The sequence below is a fragment of the Rhamphochromis longiceps genome, linkage group LG20, assembly GCF_057381845.1.
Source record: "Rhamphochromis longiceps isolate RC_006_pf linkage group LG20, R_longiceps_female_GT1.1, whole genome shotgun sequence".
Taxonomy (NCBI): domain Eukaryota; kingdom Metazoa; phylum Chordata; class Actinopteri; order Cichliformes; family Cichlidae; genus Rhamphochromis; species Rhamphochromis longiceps.
This window is the reverse complement of record NC_140576.1, coordinates 26,971,859-26,994,524: the sequence shown is the minus strand read 5'-3', so window position 1 is coordinate 26,994,524 and position 22,666 is coordinate 26,971,859. Positions and strand designations below refer to the sequence as shown.

General features: G+C 40.9%; 2 protein-coding genes across 4 annotated transcripts; one reads left to right on the top strand and one right to left on the bottom strand.

Annotated features, from left to right (window-relative positions):
* Positions 1 to 115: 115 nt before the first annotated feature.
* Positions 116 to 12,359, bottom strand: LOC146645499 (ceramide synthase 5-like). The gene is made up of 10 exons (XM_085392823.1): positions 11,989 to 12,359; positions 10,072 to 10,174; positions 9,738 to 9,868; positions 9,206 to 9,263; positions 9,026 to 9,076; positions 7,411 to 7,503; positions 1,794 to 1,922; positions 1,385 to 1,491; positions 1,096 to 1,252; positions 116 to 736 (listed from the first exon to the last, which is right to left on the bottom strand). Exons 1-10 carry the CDS (start codon positions 12,162 to 12,164, stop codon positions 599 to 601), a joined length of 1,143 nt encoding a protein of 380 aa, XP_085248949.1. The 5' UTR covers positions 12,165 to 12,359; the 3' UTR covers positions 116 to 598.
* Positions 12,360 to 12,508: 149 nt separating this feature from the next.
* slmapb (sarcolemma associated protein b) lies at positions 12,509 to 22,338 on the top strand. 3 transcript variants are annotated; one of them, XM_085392820.1, is made up of 11 exons: positions 12,509 to 12,640; positions 14,273 to 14,448; positions 14,759 to 14,818; positions 16,656 to 16,784; positions 16,909 to 16,983; positions 17,081 to 17,383; positions 17,704 to 17,974; positions 18,141 to 18,312; positions 20,196 to 20,330; positions 21,167 to 21,254; positions 21,654 to 22,338. In XM_085392820.1, exons 3-10 carry the CDS (start codon positions 14,767 to 14,769, stop codon positions 21,248 to 21,250), a joined length of 1,221 nt encoding a protein of 406 aa, XP_085248946.1. In that variant the 5' UTR covers positions 12,509 to 12,640; positions 14,273 to 14,448; positions 14,759 to 14,766; the 3' UTR covers positions 21,251 to 21,254; positions 21,654 to 22,338. The 3 variants fall into 3 exon arrangements, with proteins under 3 accessions (XP_085248946.1, XP_085248948.1, XP_085248947.1); XM_085392822.1 differs by lacking the exons at positions 12,509 to 12,640; positions 14,759 to 14,818 and having other exon boundaries at positions 13,254 to 14,448; XM_085392821.1 differs by lacking the exons at positions 12,509 to 12,640; positions 21,167 to 21,254 and having other exon boundaries at positions 13,257 to 14,448.
* Positions 22,339 to 22,666: the final 328 nt, after the last annotated feature.

Here is a 22,666-nt window from a genome sequence, read left to right as displayed (position 1 = left end):
TGGTTATGCTTTCATCATATGAAATAAGGCAATGTGTGAAGACAGTTTTCACAGTCAAGACAGTAGTTTTCGTTCTACACTCATTACAGTATAAAGAATGAAAGAAAATCACCACTGGATTTGATGCAAATGTTTTATTACGAAATCTTTGGTTTTTTTGAATCAGGACATCTTTGGCATTTGGAATTGTATTCTAAAGCCTAACTCAGTAAGGCAAATGACGTGATTTCTTCTTTCATTAGTCAAACATTTTACCAAGTTTCAAAATAGAAATTATTGACATGTACATATGCAGCAGTAGCCGTGTGAGCAGTCATCCATTTGGTGCTGTTTAGTGTAACTTTAAGAACACACACACACACACACAAACACACGTTGCTGTCCACTCCTGTAAGCAACAGCAGATGTAAACTTCACACTATAAAAGTCTGTATGCCAAAACTGGAGTTCCTCTGTTCAGGTCCTCCCTCTGTTTGAAAAACACATTTTTCTGAGTGGGCAACAGTTCTTCTCAGAAGGTCACAGTGACACGGTGGGTTTCACAGGCACGCTGGTGAATGAAGGCCACACTTGAAATAAAATATCCCCTCTTTGGTACTCAGTGGTCATGAGCTTCTCCATTAAGGTTACTGGTGCGACTGTTTCCCTTGAGGGTTTGGTTCCGGCTTGGGTCTGTACTGCTACAAATCTCCTCTTCTGAGCTGCTCTCTACGTCACTGCGATCGTCTTTCGCCACCTGTAAAAGAAGTATTAGTTTAACTACTAGTTATGAATCATGGCTTAAAAACTGAACCTTATGCTAGCTCCAATGTGAGACTATAAGTACCCTAATGAATTTGAGCTGATGTTAAGCGAGTAATGTTTACCATGGTCACATCATTGCTAATGTTATCTGATTAGCATGATAGAAAAACTGAGATACTGAGGGATCTTGGTGCTAGATTAAATGTGGCTGTATTACAAACAATAGCACAGTTTAGCCTTAGTATCATATACTGAAATTGACAAAATGTGACAGGATACAAGAGGGGAGGGAAACCCAGCTGCCTTGGTTAAATGTGAAAATCAATTTCCACAACCGATCCCAAAACTAACCTTTCCCCTGAAAATGGCTTTGATGGCAATGCCCATGATGAGGTAGAACCAGATAATGTGAAGGCACTGCAGGACCAGCAGCAACCCATTCAACAGCCACCAGGCCCGATAAGGCCCGGCAATCTCCCAGCTCTCAACCAGAACACTGTGAATAATCCTACAACAAAAACATGCAGATTTTTAGCAGATGTATCTGTATATAACAGTTAAGAAAATAGTAATAAACAGGTGAGAAGATAACAAGAGTTTTACAATAAATATAAGGAAGAAAGCTCTTGTTTTTCCTCACCAGAAGGGAAAGATGACAAGTCGACAGATGAAAAAGCTTATGCTGAAGAAGACAAAGAGGCCATCACATAGCCTCTGGTACTTGGCATAGTTTGCCATCTTGGCTGCCTTAGGAATAAATAATACATTAGGGATTAATAATAATAACAATAACAATAATAATAATAACAACAATAAGAATGATAAGAATAAAACCCACTGTTGTAATATACACCAGTGTCACACTGTTACTGTAATGTCAATGCGTTGTTTCTCTGTAAAACTGGTAGTACAAGTATCTCACATCACAGCTTCTGTGTTCCTAGCTGTGTTTACATACATGTTGGATACCTACACGGGCAGCCTTGCTGAGTTAAGCCAAGAGCCCTCTTTACCAGGATCATGTCTAACATCTAAAAGATTTACTTTACCTCGAGGAAGATGTCAGATGCATCATGCACACACATGACCATACTGCCAGCTCTTATCATGTTGTTACCATAGGAGAAAGTGATGAGAAGTATGGTAGCCAGATGGTGGACAAGCATAATCACGAAATCCTGCCATCAGAAAAACAAATGTAGGTAACAAAAGAAAGGTAATGAGGTAGAGAAGACGTTCATGTTACTGGCACATTAAATAATAGCATATTAACTTGATAAGATAAGATAAGATAGAACTTTATTAATCCCTCGGGTGGGTTCCTCTGGGAAATTCGACTTCCAAAAAAAGCACAGCAACGACCGAAGTTAGTTACAGAACTGTTTATTTATTTATTTTTTTATATATATATATATATATATATATATATATATATATATATATATATATATATATATATATATATATATATATAGAGACAAATATAAATAAAATATACAAAGGGGATAAATAGAATAAATAGGAATAAAAAATAAAAATACAAGTGAATTGCACATTTCAAGTATTGAGTCTATTGCACTGTTGACTATTTACAAAAAGTATTGCACAAGGTATTGTACAGTGAGGTGCAGAGGCACTACAGCTTAGTTGTTCCCCCCTCCTTTGTCCTCCTGTTTCCCCTCCCTCTCCCTCCAGAGAGGAGTTAAACAGTTTGATGGCGTGTGGGACGAAGGAGTTTTTAAGTCTGTTAGTTCTTGTCTTGGGGAGAAGCAACCTGTCACTGAACAGACTCTTCTGATTGTTTATGGCCGTGTGCAGAGGATGCCCAGCATTGTTCATAATGTCCATCAGTTTCTTTAATGTCCTTTTCTCTGCCACTGTCACCAGAGTGTCCAGCTTCATGCCGACCACAGAGCTAGCCCTCCTGATCAGTTTCTCCAGCCTGGATGAGTCCCTCTTTGCTGTGCTGCTCCCCCAGCACACCACAGCATAGAAAAGTACTCCAGCAACCACTGACTGGTAAAACATCCTCAGGAGCTTCCTGCAGATGTTAAAAGACCTCAGCCTCCTGAGGAAGTACAGTCGGCTTTGGGCTTTTTTATACAGGTGCTCTGTGTTGCATGACCAGTCCAGTTTATTTTCCACCCACAGCCCGAGGTACTTGTACTTGTTGACCACCTCCACCTCCTCCCCCTCTATCTGAACTGGCAGTGGACCTTCTCTGGACCTCCCGAAGTCCACAACCAGTTCCTTAGTCTTTGAGGTGTTGAGTTGCAGGTGGTTTGTGTGACTCCATGCGACAAAGTTCCTCACCAGACTTCTGTACTCCTCTTCTTGATCATCCCAGATACACCCCATGATGGCCGTGTCATCTGCAAACTTCTGAATATGGCATAATTCAGAGTTGTAGCAGAAGTCAGAGGTGTACAGGGTGAAGAGAAGAGGGGACAGCACAGTTCCCTGTGGTGCTCCTGTGCTGCTGACCACTGTGTCAGACGTGATGTCCTTCAGCCTGACGTACTGTGGTCTGTCGGTGAGGTAGTCGGAGATCCAAGCCACCAGGCAGGGGTCCACCTCCATCCTGTTCAGTTTTTCTTGAAGCATACAGGGCCGGATGGTATTAAAGGCACTGGAAAAGTCAAGAAACAGGATCCTGACCGTGCCTTTTCCCCCATCCAGGTGTGAGTGGGCTCTGTGTAGGAGGTACAGGATGGCATCCTCCACTCCGACACCCGCCTTGTATGCAAACTGTAGTGGGTCCTGGGCATGTTGTACCTGTGGTCGGAGGAGGTTGAGGAAGAGCCGCTCTAGAGTCTTCATAAGATGTGACGTCAGTGCCACCGGTCGGAAGTCATTCAGCTCATTGGGCCGGTTCTTTTTGGGGACCGGGACGATGCAGGATGTCTTCCATAGGGCGGGCACTCTCCCCAGTCGCAGACTGAGGTTGAAGACTCGTTGTAGCGGCTCCCCAAGTTCAGCAGCACACGCCTTAAGCATCCTAGGACACACCTTGTCTGGGCCTGCTGCCTTTCTGGGGCGAAGCTTCCTCAGTTGCCTCCTGACCTGATCCACTGTGACACTGGGAGATGTTTGGGAGGAGGGGAGGGGGGGAGATGTCTTGCTGCTGAGAGAGGGATTGGAGGAGGGGGGTGTCATGGTGTCAGGAAGGGGGGGAAGCGAGGGAGGCAGGAGAGTGGGGAGAGGACTCTGTAGTGAAGGTGAGGGTGAGGGTGGGGGGGTTGTGGGCTGGTCAAACCTGTTGAAGAAGTTGTTGAGTTCGTTTGCCTTCTCCACAGTCCCCCCCACTGTGCTTTTCTTGGTGTTGTGGCCTGTGATGGTTTTCACACCATTCCAGACCTCCCTCATATTGTTCCTCTCCAACTTCTGCTCCACCTTCCTCCTGTAGGTGTCCTTTGCTTCCCTCAGGCAGCGTTTCACCTCCCGCTGTGCTGCTTTCATCTCCTCCTTCACTTTGCTCCTGAAAGCCTTCTTCTTCATGTTGAGGACAGCTTTGACTTCCTGTGTTACCCACGGTTTGTTATTAGGATAACACCGTACCGTCTTAGCAGGGGCGACTGTGTCCACACAAAAGTTGAGGTAGTCTGTAAGACAGTGTGTCGCCCCCTCTATGTCCTCACCATGTGGGCTCAGGAGCACATCCCAGTCTGTGGTGTCATAGCAGTCTCTCAGAGCATCCTCCTTTTCTGGGGTCCATCTCCGGATGGAGCGCGTTGTGACAGGCTGCCTTTGGACGAGGGGTGTGTATTGTGGCTGTAGGTAAACCAGGTTGTGGTCTGACTTCCCTAGTGGGGGGAGGGGGGTGGCTCTGTATGCATCTCTCACATTAGCATACAGTAGGTCAATTGTCCTGTTGCTCCTTGTGGGACAATTCACAAACTGGTGAAAAGCAGCCAGAGTAGAATCCAGTGTGGCATGGTTAAAGTCTCCAGATATAATAATGAAAGCCTCGGGGTTTTGTGTCTGAAGTCTTGCTGTGACTGTGTGTATTTTCTCACAGGCAGCTGTTGCGTCGGCCCTCGGAGGGATGTAAACACACACACAGATCACATGACTGAACTCCCGAGGTAGATAATATGGCCGCAAGCTAACAGCTAGCAGCTCCAGGTCCGGACGGCATACCGAAACTTTAACGGAGACGTGTCCAGGGTTACAGTATCTGTTGTTAACGTAGACAATGAGTCCCCCACCTCTGCTTTTTCCGCTGGCCTGCGTGTCCCTATCGGCTCTCACAGATGTGAAACCGCATAGGTCTACGTTAGCCTGCGGCGTTAGCTCGGTTAGCCACGTCTCCGTGAAGATAAACAAGCTGCACTCACGGTATAGTCTGTGGTTGTTCAGAGCGCACAGTTCGTCAATCTTATTCTGTAACGAGTTCACGTTGCCCATGATCACTGTCGGGATTGATGGTTTGAATCGCCTCCGGTGATCCGCTCTCCTCGCTCCAGCTTTACAGCCTCTGTAGCTCCTCTTTAGCTCGGCCGGGATGTTGTGTCGCATGCCGGTCTGTCCCTTTGTTTTTAGTGCCAGCAGCTCCGCTCTCGAATAAATGAAGGAGCTGGTTCCAGAAGTTTTGAAAAGTGCATTATCCATCTTGTATCGCTATATCTAAGAGGTATAAGTAGAGGAAGGTGAAAAAAACTTTGAAAAACCTAGTCTAAAAAAGTTAAAGTTAAGAAAAAAGGTGCGGTGTTGCAGAGCTACTTGGAAAGGCTGCCGTCACTCCAGGCTGCCGTCACTCCAGCGCCATCTTGGACGCAAGAATGCAGTTTATCATACAAAGTGAAAATACTGGAATGGCAGCGTAGGGCGTAGAGTTACATGTATTTGAACAGTCATGTGTATTTGAACCTGAAGTTTTGATGAAACTGATGGTTCAAAAAGCCAACATTTGGCCCACTTTTAAACAGTGCAGAGAATCAGAAGTGAAACATGAGTTCACACGATGGTGTAAAAGCAAATCACTATGTGAATCTGAGGATGAATTAGCTTGTAATTCAAGTTGTTTAGCTTTTCTGTTGAGTTCTCACTCTGCTCATGTAGGCATTACTATTGTCCATTTTTAGTGTTATGTGCACACATCTGTAGCTAATGAGAATATATGCAGAGTCTATAAAGTTCAGTTTGTCATTTTTAGTTTGTTTTTACATAACGATAGATGTTAAACTTCCACCTACTCCCTATCAGGCTTAAAACATTTGTTTAGACTGTCACAAATTTGTGTTTGTCTGATACCAACCTCACTGATGTAGCTCATTTTTGTACTTTATTTTGAACAAAAACAAATTAAATAAACCATTCATCTATTTAACACACTCCAGCTATTCATACAACCAAGCATGTCTTTGGACAGTGGAAGGAAATCGTGTACGTACAGTATTGTAAATCCATGCATGTGTTCTCTGTGCCTGCAAACTCCACACATAAAGGCCCTAACTGGCTAGCAAGGTCCAAGCCCAGAACCATATTGCTTTGAGGCACCATGCCTAATCCAATTATTTCTTCTTCTTCTGTCAGTCACTACAGTGGATCATCTCTCATCCTTTCCCATCTTGCCCTTTCCTTTGTACCGCCTGTCACACCAACCCTCTCCTTCTCTACATTCATAAGCCTTCTCTGTGATCGCTCCCTATTTCTATTCCCTGGCAGCTCCATTTTTAATATCCTTTGTCTAATATAACTGTTATCCCTAACCTGCAACTGCAACCAATTTCAAAATTTAGCAATGCCACACAACTACATTTACCACTTTAAATCCATAAAGTGGGAACACATGTTCCAGATTTGTTGATTAGAACCTGCTTAGGTGGTAACAGGAGGAATCTCTTATTTAAACCTCTTATTTAAACCTTTGACATCTAGAATCTTGAGTTCTTTAATTATTCACTTTTAGTGTGCGGTCTTACCATGCCATGATCTAAAAAGCGTTCTTAAAAAGTTTTCACTACAAAGGCTGGATTCCTTCAAGTCTGACAAAGGAAGAGCTCCAAATCATTTGGCATAAAGCAATCACCTGTAAGGAAAATCCTTTACAAGTGGCACAGAATAAAAACAGCTTTTAGCATATGAAGCTCATCCCAAATCTAAAGCGTGGCACTGGAAGTATTATAGTACTACAGCTTTGCAGTTATTAATTGCTCTTTAAATTCTGCATCCTATTGTGCTTAAAGAAAATGGAAATGCCCACGAGCTGAGGTGGACCTGTAAGGTGCCCTTTTACAGGGCAAAAGGATCCTCAGCACACAAATGCATCAAATGGGTAGTTTACAAAGAAGAAATAGAGGGTTATGGAACGGCCCACAGTCAGGAAGAAAAATGAAGCTCCCTGAAATGTTGCAGGCAGATTTGAAATAGGCTGTAATTTTCTTTGTGGTTGTGTTCAAGCGTTTACATCTGTAGACACAGTTTAAAACAAGATCAAATGGTGGCCTGCCCAAACACATGAAAAACAAGCCAATTTCCATGTGATCTACTTATTTTTGAATGTATACTTTATTGCCCTTTTAGCCAGAGCACATAATCAAGATACAATCCTACACGCTTCCTTTAAGAAAAAAAAAAAAAAAAGGATTTGGCTTTGATACAAAAGGCAATGTGCATTTATTGAGGCAATTAATAGTTAGTTAGGCCGGTTGTTGTTGGACTCACCTTTCTTTTAATGTCTATGAACTGGGAAAACATCAGAGACCAATAAAAAGCCAGCTCTACAAGATAGTAGCTGTGCTGTTCAGGACTCAGTGGCTTTGGGAGAGAGTGAAAGAAACACACCTTTGATAAATATGTAGCAATACCAACTGACCTGTTAACATTATGGTGGTAAACAGTAGAGCTGGGCGATATGAGATTTTTTCATATCACGATATGTTTTTTTCATTTCAGGCGATAACGATATCTATCACGATATAAGCCAAATAACTATATTTGTAAGATTTAAATGTGCCGTTGCTCACAAGTAAAATGTGAAATAATCAGCAGCTTGTTTTTATTTAAATATTTATTTCCCATAATAAGTTCAACAGGGTAGATGTACTTAAGGAACATGAGACTTTTTCAGATAAATAAAGGCAAATATTGCAAACTACACAAAAGGCAGCCGCTAAAGTGTTTAAGTTTCAAAATAGAACAAACGAAACAGACTAAATTGTCAATTCCACTTAGAAACAAAATATTAATTCTAAAAATAAATCTTAGTTTGTTTTACAGAAGAACAGACAAAACTGACTAACCTTTGTCAATATCAAATAAACTGAGAACTAAAAGGAAATTCTCAATCTCTCCTTGTTGTATAGCTGAGCTTTTCAAACAGTTTTAACAGTTACTTTAGTCTGACAAAAGCCGAATGACGAATTAGCGCTTCCAGTCAGAGACTGAGGCTACGTCCACACGTACACGGGTATTTTTGAAAACGGAGATTTTCCGTTTTCGTTTTAAAAAATAATCCCGTCCACACATAAAGGGGGAAATGAAGGAAAACGCTGCTATGAACATGCCAAAGCAGCAGGTGGCGCTAGATTCCTAACCGTGCAGAAATGTTGGCCAATCAGAAGTCTAGAAGCCTCGGTGGGAAAAAGTAAACAAAGCTGGGGCATAGAAGCAGAACAGAGTCGTATGTGTGGAGGGACAGTAACTGTGTGTATATGTAAGCATTTAAACACTGCAGAGTAGAATTAACAGTAACAGTATTGTAGAAATTCATTTCACCGAAACAATAACGTGGCGCACAGTGTGACTTGCTTTCGGCACATTTACAGTGCACGCTACTCTGTTTTTGTCAGACTTGAAATAGCCGAAATACCTTCACACTACGGAACTTCTATGGCTCTTCCGTTCGACAATCTCTCCGGCATTGCAACCATCATCTGTTTTCTCTTCGGTCACGCTCGGTTGATTTTTCTAGTCGGCACACTCATTTCCTCCATTACGCGCTGGCTCCATTACCCGCTGGCTGTTTCCCAAACAAACACACGTGCGGCTTGGCACTTGTGCTGTACGTAACAAGTCACGCGACGTGACGCTGCGGCTGTGATTGGTTCGGCTCTGCGCTGCTTAATTTGGATTGGCTGACCTTTTTTTTTTTTTTTTTTTTTTTTTTTTTTAAGAGGACAAGAGCGGCGAGGTCTATCGCGATAGCTTAATTTCTCTATCGAGTAAAAGTTATATCGCGATACATATCGTTATCGTTCTATCGCCCAGCTCTAGTAAACAGAGTCTCCTTATAATAAAAGTAATCAAATATAATGCGTAAGCAGAAAAAAATATTAACCTGAAAAGGGTAGTTCTGCCAACACTCTCTGGTATCCCACATCCACGATGTCTGAAGGAAACAGATTACAAAAACATGCATTATACTGTTGCAGGTTCACCTATTACGAGCCAACAATAAGAACCGCTTCCGTGAACCGTAATAGTATTGCAGAGGGAAAAAAGTACATTTTAAACTTACCGACCACAGATGGTTGATGCCATAAATAAAAATCGCCAGGTAAAAAGTGAAACGCCACCTGAAAGGAAAGAGAAGAATAGAAAGACGAATTTAGCATACACCGGAGGCACTTACATACATAAGCACACTCCCAGTGATCATTTTAACATTTACTAAGTAGCACTTAGACTGGCATCTGTAAGGTTTCAAAACCAAAATACTTGGCCTATTTACATTTTTACTTGATGAGTGTATCAAAAGTGATCACCAAGATGGTTAAAATACATTTTTAAGAGATTTTCACTAAATATTATGGCAACCCATCTAGAAAATTCTTGTGAACAACTACTGTCTGCAAAGTATTAAGCTAAGTCCTCAAGCAGATGCTGACAGGCACATTGGATTAATTCTCTGGGGACCGTGGATGCCTGCGCAGCATTTCAAAACAATTTATATGACAGGAGCTTATATGCACGTGCATGGGCTAGCGCTGTTAAATCCCCTCAATTGTTTGTACATTACAAAGCAGAAACCCCTGTAGAAACCTACGTACATGCTCTCACAGAACTTTTTCTGTGTGCTGGGCCTGTCCTGGTTCCGACGGACGCGAAACCATCTCTGTATTTTCCGTACATCCCAGTCCAGCTGCTTGGAGAGTCCTTCCAGTTGCCTTTCATCTGGACTCTAAAGAGGACAAACATAAAATAACTCTCCACTCCTTGTAAAACCACAAAACCAATAGGTATGCCTGTCACATGACAATAGGTATTGACTGAACATATCATTATGACTGTGGCGGTGTGTTCCAGTGCAATAACATCATGTTGCTGCTGCAGTGTGTACAGGGACGTGTAATAGACTACAGAACAAACACGGGCTTTATGTACCGCTTTGGACTGATACAGCCTCTCCAGGATAGCATTGGGCTGAGCTTGCCGAGGCACTCCCGCCTGAATCTGAAGTATGTGGGCACAGGGCTTGGCCACTAGCCTGTATACACACAGACAGAGGGGCAAAAAGAAGAGGGTGGGGAAGCAGAAGTGTATGGTATTAGAAGAGAAATTCACACAGGGAGAGACTTAGAGAGAGTTGTTTAGTGTCTCCAAGAAAAGCAAAACAAAACAGAGGGTTATCCAACATTTGCTAGGAGATTCCACCATTTACATGAGCTGTGGAGCTTTCACAGTTTGCCCACAGAGTTACGCCTTGCATACATTTGTTTAAGACGAAGGAAGCATAACAGAAGCTATAGGGGGAGACACAAGGAAATGCTGAAATGAAGGGATCCTGAGGAATGTTGCACCTAGCCTAAACAAAGTTCGTCATGTGAGAGTATGGGACGCAGAGTATGGGAATGATACTCTGCCTACCAAAATGCTAATTTGTGTCACGGGATCATCTGGTTGACTTGACCGGTGTTTATTAAATTCATCACACATCAGCCTAAAAACACCCAACATATCTAGAACAGTTTTCACAACACGGAAAAAAGAAGAAAAAAAAAACTGAATGAATAGCAGCACAGAGTAGACAGGGCTGTCCCTGAATGCTCAATTTCAGACAGTTTCCATGAACCAAAACTAAGCTGAAAAACATGACTTTTAGTGCAGTCGTGAGGTTTGGACAGAGGAAAACCTTGTTTAAAAATCACATAACGTGCAATGCCATTCCCTTAAATGTAATTCTCTCATTCCAGAGTATGCCAGAGGAGTCATTTTAATATACCTCCTACGTAAAGACGTCCTTACCTGCACAGATTCTTTAATTAACCAGATTCTCTCATCGGAAATGTTACTTGAAAGATTGTAGTTAGCCAGCAAATCAGGTTTTTTTTGCTCAGTTTGAAAATCCCGTTTGTCAAGGAGGGTGACTCATGTAAGGCTTCTCTAACTGGCTCAAATGTAATTGGGGCCATAAACTGCAGCTTCCAGGACTGAACAGTGACGCCAGTGCATGAGTGCTTTGAAAAACGGGCAAAGTTCATCGGAGTGCACCGCACAAAAACTCTAAAACTAAAGTGTCAAAAAATGCTTCACGAAGCAACGAGTAGCATCAGTGTGTGTACCTTCATCTTTTATATACATTCTATGAATGAGATTGAAGGTATAATTAATATTAAGGTACCATACCAGCTCCAGCTCTTCAGCTTTGTTATGCAAAAGCAATAAACCAGATCTAGATTAGGAACCAGTACGAGGAGTGATTTGGTTGGAAAGGCGTATCTGTTTTGACTGCCTGGATCAGGACTGGAAGTAGTGACTCAGAATCACAGAGCTACTGAAGAGAACCACTGTTTATTGGCATAATATTGGTACAGAATAGTGTCCATCGCTAGACATTTTATTCAAACAGGAAAACAGGAAGTGAAAGAGCTAGTGAGCAAATCAGAAAGAATGTATGATCTGCATCCCCCTCCCTCCAAAAAAACAAAACAAAAAAAAAACTTGTTTCTGTTTCTCATCAGCAGTGTCATCACCTCACAACAATGCAAACACAGTAAAATATAAAACTGCCACAGAAGCCAATAAAAATTCTTGCATTCTTACGTATTCTTGTTAAAAAAAAAGAGATCTATAATTATCTGTCACAAGAAAAGCCACGTGACAGGATTTTTGTTAACATAGTAGGTCCACAGAGAGTTGCTAGTCTCCAGAGAGAGTGACTCATATATTAAAGTTCATGTAGCAACATTTGTATGGTGCCGTTTGGTGTAATCTTTTCTTTGTAAGTAAAAGTTCTCGAAGCCCAATCATACCGGTGCAGAACAAACTAGCGCTACACAGACACACAAAAATCTATTTTACCTTTCAAACAGCAGTCTCAGAAAGTAAACTACGGCAGCCAGAGGGAAGGCATACAGCATGTTCCAGAGTCTGGGGTACTCCACGCCAGGTGGTGGATGCTCCAAGTCCGCCCAAGTGACATTTTCAGGAAGCCAAAACCTTTCACTCCAAATCCAGGCTGAGATAAAGGAAGTCATCGGGGAGAAGCAAAACACAGCAGATCAGCAGCAGCAAATGAGGTAACTGAGAGAAAAAAACTGCCGTACATGTAGTAGTAGCTCAGGCTAGCTAAAGAAAAACTTAGCAGTCATTCCTCCCTCCTTCTTCCTCTCCCTGCTGTTGTAATAGCAGAACTAAGTTATCTAAGCATCTCTTCTGGTTCACTCCTATGACTAAACTCCACAGACACGTAACAACTATGACTCTCCGAGGTAACACCCACCTCAATTATTATTCACAAAAGTGCTTCCACTGCTCGCCGTAACGTCGTGCCTATTGTAGGAGGAGTCAAAGGCAGCTGACGCTAACACGGAGTCGGTTACGCCTCCAATTAGCGGCAAACGTTATTCATTAGCTAATGCTAGGTTAACCATTAAAACTAACTTACTTAGTAGGTTAAAACTAACTTACTAACAGTGGTTAAACGTTCTTACATGGTGGAGTGATTATGTTGGTAAGTTGTAGCAGTTAAAAGGGTTTTTAGCCACATTTAATGCCTCAATTTTAAGTAAACGGGGATAAATGATAGCCGTTTGTAATGCTATCTAAATAACCTAGCTAGAGAGAGAGATGTGCATGCATACACACACACACACACACACACACATATATATATATATATATATATATATATATATATATATATATATATATATATATATATATATATATATATATATATATATATGTATGTATGTATGTATGTATATATATATATATATATGTATGTATGTATATATATATATGTATGTATATGTATATATATGTATGTATGTATATATATATATGTATGTATATATATATATATGTATGTATATATATATATATGTATGTGTATATATATATATATATATATATATATATATATATATATATATATGTATATATATATGTATGTATGTATGTATGTATGTATGTATGTATGTATGTATGTATGTATGTATGTATGTATGTATGTATGTATGTATGTGTGTGTGTGTATTTATGTATATATATATATATACACATACACATATAAAGGTAAGGTAAGGTAACTTACACCGCAAGTCTGAACTTAATGTTTGACATGCTGGTTGAAGTTGAGACATTGATCTAAGATGATGACAACATTTCTAGCAAATTCTTTTGGGTCATTTGTTAGTTTCTCAAGATGGGAAGTGACGCTGTTAGAAAGATGATGAGGACCAAAATGAGACCTACAACTGTTAGTTATCAGCATGGCCAAGGGATAACAAATCTACCCTAGTCAAAAACATATTTCGCCTTTTCCTGCATAAATGGATTAAGTTGGTGTTGCATTTGCTAACTAATTCTCAGTAAAACATTAAGCTTGCATTGATCTTGGAAACCTGTTGCATTATGTTGTTACTGGAACAAGGCTTGTACAGCCTCAAAGAAGAAGATGAGCTGATGTGTGAAAGATTAGTCAAATAAGGTCTTCGTACCCTGTCTGTGTTACTTTATGTTTAAATGGAAACAAACACCCTTCACCCTTTTATACCTCCCACTGTAACCCCTCCTATTTCTGTCTTGGGATTGTTTTGATTGTTTTTACCTCTCTCACCATAATTTTAAAGCCTACTGAAGAGGCTAACACACAGTCCAATAAAGTAAGAAATCACTATAAGATACATAAATTATCCCTAAAGATTATACATGTAAAATTACACCTTTAGAGTCCGGTGTATATCTAACCCTAAAAGACAGTAATTGGTATAAAGTGAAAACCCAGTGAAATACAGGACAAAACAAGAGAGGAAGTGAATGCAAGAAACACACTCCTACGCTGGCAGTCCCTATTCACTGCCATCCTGTAGGTTTTTACATCAGTACCAACCAGCCAGAGAGCAGCTCAGCCCCCTGAACAAAACCTCTCTGTGTCAGTATGCAGCTGCAGCTTCCGAGATGCCCTACTTGGATACATGACCCAGTGTGGAGGGGCTGAGGACCTGAGCCACAAAAGAGGGGGGGATCAAATTTTTAAGGACGCCCATCTGACGCGTCTCTAGTGTAGCATTAGGATCATATTTAAGCTACTTTACTGTTTACTTTACCCTGTTTAATTTTTCCCCCTCACTGGCTTCAGCCCACCAATAGCAGGAAGGTCTGGTACAAAGTGTCTGTCATCACTGTCCACCCCCCTCAAGTTTGGACTGGTCCGTTTCGCATCTGAACAAACCTCATAGTTGGAGAAGAGTTCTTCATGTCAGGGACTGCTGTAGCCTCAGCACACTGATTACCGCAGCTCCTGGATAATCTAAGGTAATATTTTCCTGTTAAGTTTTATTCTTAACCCCTTCATTAATTATTTTACTGTAACATACTCCTAAAATCCTTCTTCCCTAGCAGCTCTCTGCACCTGTCTCTTCCAGTAGTATTTGTGTGTTCAAACATTTTTGTGTTTACAATTAAAAACATCTCAAATCTAACAGTGAGAAAAAGAACAAAAGATTTTGTCAGGTCTGTTTGGGGTCTTTTTAAGCAATATTAATTTCATTTAAAGCTTTCTTTCTTTATCTGTGCATGTGATATGTCTTGTTTTTTTTTTTGTTTTTTTGTTATGTTGTTATAGATAAGAAAATGGATGAGAAAGAGCTGAGTGATCCCTTGAATAACGTATCTGTGATTAAAGGTAAATATAGACACCACTGATTTGAAGTGAATGACTTTGCATTGTTTTGCTCCTCTAATGGCTCCTACCTGACACAGCACATCTCGCTAACTGAGTGTGGAAAGGGGGGTGGAAAACCCTGAGTCACACTTAAAATGAGTGTCTGGCCCTGTAAGGACAGCTGGATGGCTTTTAGAGCTTACAGTGCTGTAGATGGCCTTGTTTTAGAGGCTAGTGTCTCCTGTGTCAACAGCTTATTAGAAGATGGAGTCTCTTTGCACAGAGGGCATGTCAGCTGACTGATGTGTGTTAGCTATGACATTTAGGGTGACTAATAAGAATAGAATGCAAAGGACAGCGCAATGATGGCGCAATATAGCGAATATGAAAATCGACGGGGACATTCATAGGAAAAAGTGCAAGTACGTTGGTGACTGAATAAATTTTGCATGATGAATGAATTTGTAATGCTTCACTGCACAATATATAGGGAGCACAAAGCAAACAGTGTCCTCACAACAATAGTGTACCTCAGTAATTCAGAGAGATGAAGATATTTGAGATTCAGCTGCATAAAGAATATTTGTTAGCTGTAAAATGATCTCCCTTTATGATCAGCAGTTTAAAAGGAATACTGTAGACTTTCCGTGCGAGTGGTGCTAACCCCCTGATTCAGTTAAAGAATGCTGTCACATTCGATGAGAAGGAAACAGACAGCAGGCGAAGATGGGCCACGATGGGTCTAGCCTTCAGCACCGGAGCTAAAAAAAGACTTTCTCCTCAATTTTTTTCTTTCCTGTCGTCACTTGAGGCAGTGTGATGCTCAATATTCCCAACTAGTCTGCAAGGTATTTTTACACACAGACTAATTCCATTACTATGCTGTCAGGTGTCATTCTGTGACACTAAGACATTTTTGCCGTAATAACTAATCTCGCTAAAGATAACATGTTGCACCCTCATTTGAAATACCCTTTATTCCCTGTGCTGTCTTTGTAGGGCATTCATCTTTCACAGAAAGTGAATACAGATTGCATACTCACAGGGTGCCCACTCACTCGCATATGAAGGAACACACAATCACACTGTCCCCCCATGCTTTGTCTGGCACACAGCGGGGTGGTCATGTGCTCGAGTCAGAGGGTGTCACCAGCTCTCAGCCTTTGTTTCACACCGCTTCATTTTAGGGACACTTATCAATACCGCCTGCTAACATTTTTACAATCATGTGGATTTTCGTGTGATTATGTAGCCATGTTTGATGGATGTAGACACAGTTTTCACAATAAATATTGGATTTCAGGGCAGTTCAGGTTCTGGTGCGTCTCCATTTATGGTGCACATGCTTGACCTGTCCCCTGCCAAATGTTCGTTCTGGGATGAGGTCATCTCTTTTCCTAGCTGTGGTAGATTAGGGGCTCGAGATATTCACTAGGCATTTGCAAAGCACAAGTATTTGTGGAGCCTGTTTCCACCTCCAGGAAACACAACAGACCCTTGACAACGCTGGCAAGCCTATTACCTTTGTGCATTGTTTAGGTACTATTAATGAGTAATGTAGAATCGCTACAGACTCATATGTGACTGGGGTAATGGATAATTTGGAATGAAAAAAGTGTAGATAAGACACTTGTTTCTATTTCTGGGTTAGCAATTATTTTATGTAATAGGCCCATTTTGAATATCTTGGGAAATCATCTAGTATGTCAGTCCTGGTTAAATATTTGGGACTGCAGTAAAAGTAAAACTGTCAAACATTTCATTATTTTTGTAGTTTTATGGCAAATGTATGGAGCCTGTCCATGTTAAGATCATGATTCTTCTAACTGGGATCCCCATTTTTTTTCTTCTTCATTAGATGATCTGACCAAGGCAAAGATGGGCTCCTCTGGTGACTCTGAAAAAATCATTCAGCGCTTGACTGATGAACTTCGAGAGGCCAAGGACCTAGCTAACACAGAGAAACATAAATGCATGGAGCTACAAGGTGACACGCCACATCTCCAATGTTAAATAGGACCATCCACTCCATTTTCTATTGCATTCACACATGTGTGCATGCACCCAACACCAAATAAATGACATGACTTGTACAATTAAATGCTGTGTAGGTATCCTGGAGGAAGAGACAAAGGAGAAGAAAAAACAAGCTGATGATTCTGCCAAACAGATAAAACTTCTTGAAGGTACATCTATTTGTGGATTAGAAGCATATGCATAATATTAATCTTTTTTTAAAATTGACACTGTCTCTAATTCAAACACTGACTCCGGTTTGGACAGGTCAGCTGCGGCAGCTCCATGATGAGATGGGTGTTCTCAGAGAGCAGATAGACGTCTCCTCCAGCTCACACGATGAGCTACAAAGCGCACGTGATGAAGTGAAGTCGCTGAAACGTGCCCTGGAGGCAGCAGCTGCCGAGCGGGACCGTGACGTTGCTGCCGTCCAGTCTAACCTGGCGACTGTCTCCAATGATCTGGACAAATGGCGTCAAACGGCCAACAAGTACGAGCGTGAGATTGACAACCTGCAGCGTGACCTTCAGCAGCAGAGCAAGCAGTGGCAGAAAACTGCAGAAATACAAGGTACTACACGGTGCCCCTGGTAGTTATAAACGCATGAAATGGAGCATTTGCACTGAAAATAATTCTTACATGGAAATGAACTGTGTATTAATAAATCAAATAATATTACCATTCCTTGTCCAAGACATGAGGCCTACTCGCTCTCTATGTATTTTGTTTCTAACAAGCAGACTTCTCTTCATACTTATACACTGGTGAATCAAAGTATAATTAAAAACATGTTTTTTGGTAGTTTTTGCTTTATCTGTAGGCAAATCAAGGACATACAATCTGTTAAAAAACAGCATTGTTACATAAACCTTGCTCGTTTCTTTTTACAGCCAGTGAACTTCAGTCCATGCAGGTGGAGTGTAATGGCCTTCACAAAGAATGTTCTGTTCTTCGATCTGAGAAACAGGATATCGTAAATAAGCACCAGAAGGAAAAAAGCAGTCTGCAGAGTGAATGTGCTTCCCTCAGGGCTGAGAATGAGGAACTCCTGAAGACTCACCAGAAAGACAAAAGCAACCTGCAGAGTGAATGTGCAGCACTGCGCACTGAGAAGGAGGCAGCCCTGCAGAAACAGCAGCAGCTGGAGAAGGACCTTGCCAGGTCGGTGCACTGATCTACATTACTGGGAGCTCTTACCCCCACCTTCGTGCTCCCTCTGTCTCATCTGTTTTAATCAGCACCCACGTGTTTTGATTTACACGATACTACATAATTTTTTTCTCTCATCTTTTACATATTGAACTCAGTTTTGTTTTGCTTCTGGTAGTTTGCGTGCCCAGAACACTGAGCTGAAAAATAGCCTTGGATCCCTTGAACAGACCTGGCAGGAGATGGAAAAGAGCCAGGTAGCCCTGCAGCTCCAGCACCAGCAGGATAGCACCACACTGCAAACCCAACTGGATGAGGCAGACAGCCGCAGCAAGGCTCTGCAAAGAGAGGTACGCCCCTCAAAAGTTGAGACATCAACCTTAGGTGTCCAGTATCTTAGTGGGTGTCATGCAGATGAATACTTCTATCTCAAATGTGAAAAGTGAACCCTCTCTGACTTGGATGGCTTTTAATACAGTCCTGCAACTGACAGGCCTTATAAGCACACACATGTTTTACTCATTAATGCTGTCCAAATTTGATTTGGACTTCAGTCCTGTTAGTTTTCACTTGAATTTTTGCATTTTAGTTTTTCTAGCTAAATGGTAGTGGTTCTGAATGTATATCTGTGGCAGAACTGATCCAGTTTAGAGGCTATTGGAAGACTGTAGCTGCTGCCAGTGTGCTGCTGACCGTGCTGCTTTAGAGGGCCAATGCTGACAAGCTGTTGCAGTATTTATGAAATTACTTTGGGACACTGTGGGAAAGGGGAGGTTTTGAAAGAAAGTCAAATTACACTCTTATTACAATAAATGGCAAGTTACCACAAAGCCTAGGAGAATTAGAAATACAAGGACAACGTATTATCAGGATAGTGGAATATAACTTTAGCAATATTACTTATTACATTTTAGATTTACATTTAACTTTTTTAGGCAATGTAAAGTCATAATTTCTGGAAAATTCCCAGTTCTCCCATTTTTTCAGTGATTTAAGTTTAAATATGAACACATCCTGGCTATGATAACACATTAGTCAAAACTTTTTATGTTGTTGCTTCGGTTTCATGGTCAAACTGCCATTTGACTAAAAATCAAGACTCAAGAACATGTACTTGTAATTGGTGCTCTGATATGATGCGCTTCTCAGTTTTGTGTGATTTAAAGTGAGCAAATTAAAATCACTTGATTTGTTTTTGGCATTATTAGCAGTTGCAATATCCAACAGAGTTACAAGAATCTGGTTTTTACTCAAATTATTAATGCAGGACAGTAAAATCAATGTGGAACTCAAATAACTTTGAGCAAACTAAGACTGAAGTGTCTTGAAGAAACCTTTTAATGCTTTCATTTTATTTAATCTCATGTAACATAATTTAAAGAAATTTGCTGTTAACAACCAATTTACAAAAGAAGTACTGCAAATTGTTGCCATTCAGGACATTTACAGCTGTATGAGACGGGCAGCTGTTCTCAAAGTCGTCTACTCAAGGTACTTTATTGTATTTCTTCTCATCATCTAAGATTGCGCAGAAATACCTCATGATGGGATGATGAGGACAACTGCACTATTTTAGAAAACTCACATTCTCCCATGACTAAAAGTGTCTCTGAGTGATCATTGCTAAGAATTTAGAGCTTTCTATTTTGAGACGATGTTGGCGTCATCTAGGTCAGAACAAAGTCACATCCACCACAGTTGAATGGTGAAGCCATCACGGAGCCTTAATGACTTTCTCTGAAGCCTTTAAGACACTTGTGTCAATAAATCTATGACTCTTACTGACATTATAAAGAAAGTCCATGCTTCTTCCCAAAAAAACAACAACAACGAAAAAAGATCCCACCCAGATAGTTCACAGGTTGCTGCGTGCTGTCCAGGGGCAATACCTACTCTAGGTTTGTATGGGGATCACTGGCTGCTGTCAGTTAATGAGGAGTGGCAGTGCTAAGTAGTAGAAAGCATAGTTGGGTCATCTTTGACACAATGAATGAATGAGGGGGGGAAGGAGGGAATAATGTTGTCCCTTATATAAGGACTGCACCTCACCCTAATTAGCTCATGTATAGAAAATTCAGCAGTTAAGCACTGCAGGAAAGACTGGTTTATCTTGTAAATGGCAACAGAAACTGTTCCTCAAAAGCATTACACAATACCATCAAACTAAAAACTTTAAATTAATCTAAACTGATGAGTGTATATTTGAATTAAATGTTTAATTTGCTTCATGCAGTACGAGGAGGCTAGGACGGAGCTGTCAGACCTCAAGGAAAAATACGAGAAGGTTGAGCAGGAAAAACAATTGGTTACAGATGAACTCGAGGCATGCAGAGCCAACATGGAGGAACTGCAAGGAAAAGGGACAAAGGTGAGTACTCATCTATCAAACGCACAGCAAAAACAGGAAGGCATTTTACCCTAATATATGAATGGCATCGTGTATAATGATATATAACAGGTTTAAAAAATAATATATTGAGTGTGGAAACAATCATCTGCACTTTTATTTTCAGGGGCAATAACTTCTTTAGCAGTTTCTGTTTTGGGGGGGGCATGGGCTTCATTTCCAATGTTCCCCTTTTGTTCAGCATCTGTTTGCGCAGCATCTCCAGATATAAAAGATGAATCTTATTGTAAGATTCACAAATATTATCTCTTTTTTTATTTTAGCACATATGCTCCCCTCTAGTCATCCAGTGTCTATTAGTGTTGCTTTTATGGGCCATTCACACATATGGATTCAAAAAGCTGTGCCAGACGGCTGCTATTTGGTAGCTAAGCTGAGGTGAGAGCACCATGCAACTGTATCACTTCCATTTCAGATAATGGACTTAAATGCCAGGCATACCTGACAGCTTAAATCTTCAGCAAATACAAAAAGGTGGGAAAAAAACTCAGCAAACTATGCTGTACAACAGGAGATAAACATGACCGTGTATAGTAACACTGATATGTAGGATGTCAACTCTGTACTAAACACAACACACACCGGACACACAACTACGGATTTATGAGGCCATAAAGGTCCAGCTCCTTTGTATCTGTATGTGTGAACTAACAATGACACACTGACAGCCGTGTGTGACTGAGATTTGTATAAATACTAGTTACAGGCGTAGAGAACTGACTGAGGGATCTAATAATAAACCAACCAAAGTATGTCCCATTGCAGTTGATTACTATAATATCCCTTCCCTTCTGTAGACATCCCTATTGCTGCCTGTTCAAGCCATAGTCATCGGCCTTATCCTGGCTTTGCTGTATTGGTGCTTCGGCGCATTGTGGTAGCAAGGTACACATTACTCCTGTCAAGTTGGCCTACATCTTTTCATCCTCATCAGTGTCTCTTAGACCATTGCATGATTTAATCAGGTTTTCCTCATTCCCGAGAATGCCTTCCTCAGGGGAAAATCCCCCAGGAAAAAAAAAAAATTCTTCAGAAATCTAACCTCTCTAATCATACAGCTTCAACATCTGACATCTGTTTGTCCTGCCTGGATGGCTAATGCTTAACAACTGTTTCTCACAGTTGGTGTTTGATAATGCTTATCTTTATCTGCAAGCGCTGTTTGTATTTGTGCACTGCCTTGATCTCAGTGGCTCCCTCTGTCAAAGCTTTGGTGATCCAAAATGGGTGCATGTTTATTTGCTGTTGCTCAACTTTCTATTTCTGTGTTGCCACTTATTCCAGAAACTGTGGATGATCTGGGGGCCTGTGGTTGCTGTGGCTCTGACAGCTGTGACTGCTGCCGTGCTCTTCAGGACCTGAGGGCGACTCATTCATGCATACACACGCACCCACCCACCCACCCACGCACACACACAAGGGAATCCATATTTGTCTTCAGGTGTCAGAACTTGCCCTCCTTATCATATCTGCACTATTAACTCGGAGGGCTCATATTTAACTGTTTAATTTTTAAGATGCTCTATTTTAGATGGCAGAGAAGTTAATAAAAGAATGTGATTTTTGTGTGCAAAGTAAGTTTGTACGTCCGTTATTTACAGGAAGTCTAGTCAAGTTTACAGTTTTGATTGGGAATATGGATGAATGTAAAAAATAAATAAATATGCCACAAACTCAACTAATTATTAGTATTTATGATAATGTTTTAGGTGGATCACTTGAGCTCTAAATGTAGCACTTCTATGTAATTGTCATAATAATGGAGATTGTCACAATAACACCCCCTAATGGAGTGTGTAATGAAAGCCATAGATGGGTAACTGCATTAGTGATGGGAACTGCAAAGAGTTGGTGTAACTGTTATCTATGTGAAAATAGATAGCGTTTCAGACAGAATTGAGCTGAGCAGGAGTTTATCTTGTTTGTTTTTTCTCAACAGAGAACCATTAAAGAAAATTGCAGAAACATACATTTAGATCCATTTTCTTCATTTATGTGGCCGTTGTCTAGACTGCAGTTGTACTTATCTGTACTTATCTGTATTTAGTTTCTGCTTTGCTTTTTTCTGTTTTTGTTTGTTTGTTTTGTTTAACTTTTCATTTCAGTTTTATGATCATGAATGCTAAATTAACTTAAGGGGCAGGGTTGCTGAAATTATTGCATGCATGGGGAAACCTAAAATGTATAATTAAACACATAGAGTCATTTCATTAGGCACACCTGTTCACCTGCTCGCTAACACAGTTATATCATTAGCCAATCATGTGGCAGCAGCTCAGTGTGTTTAGGCAAGTAGG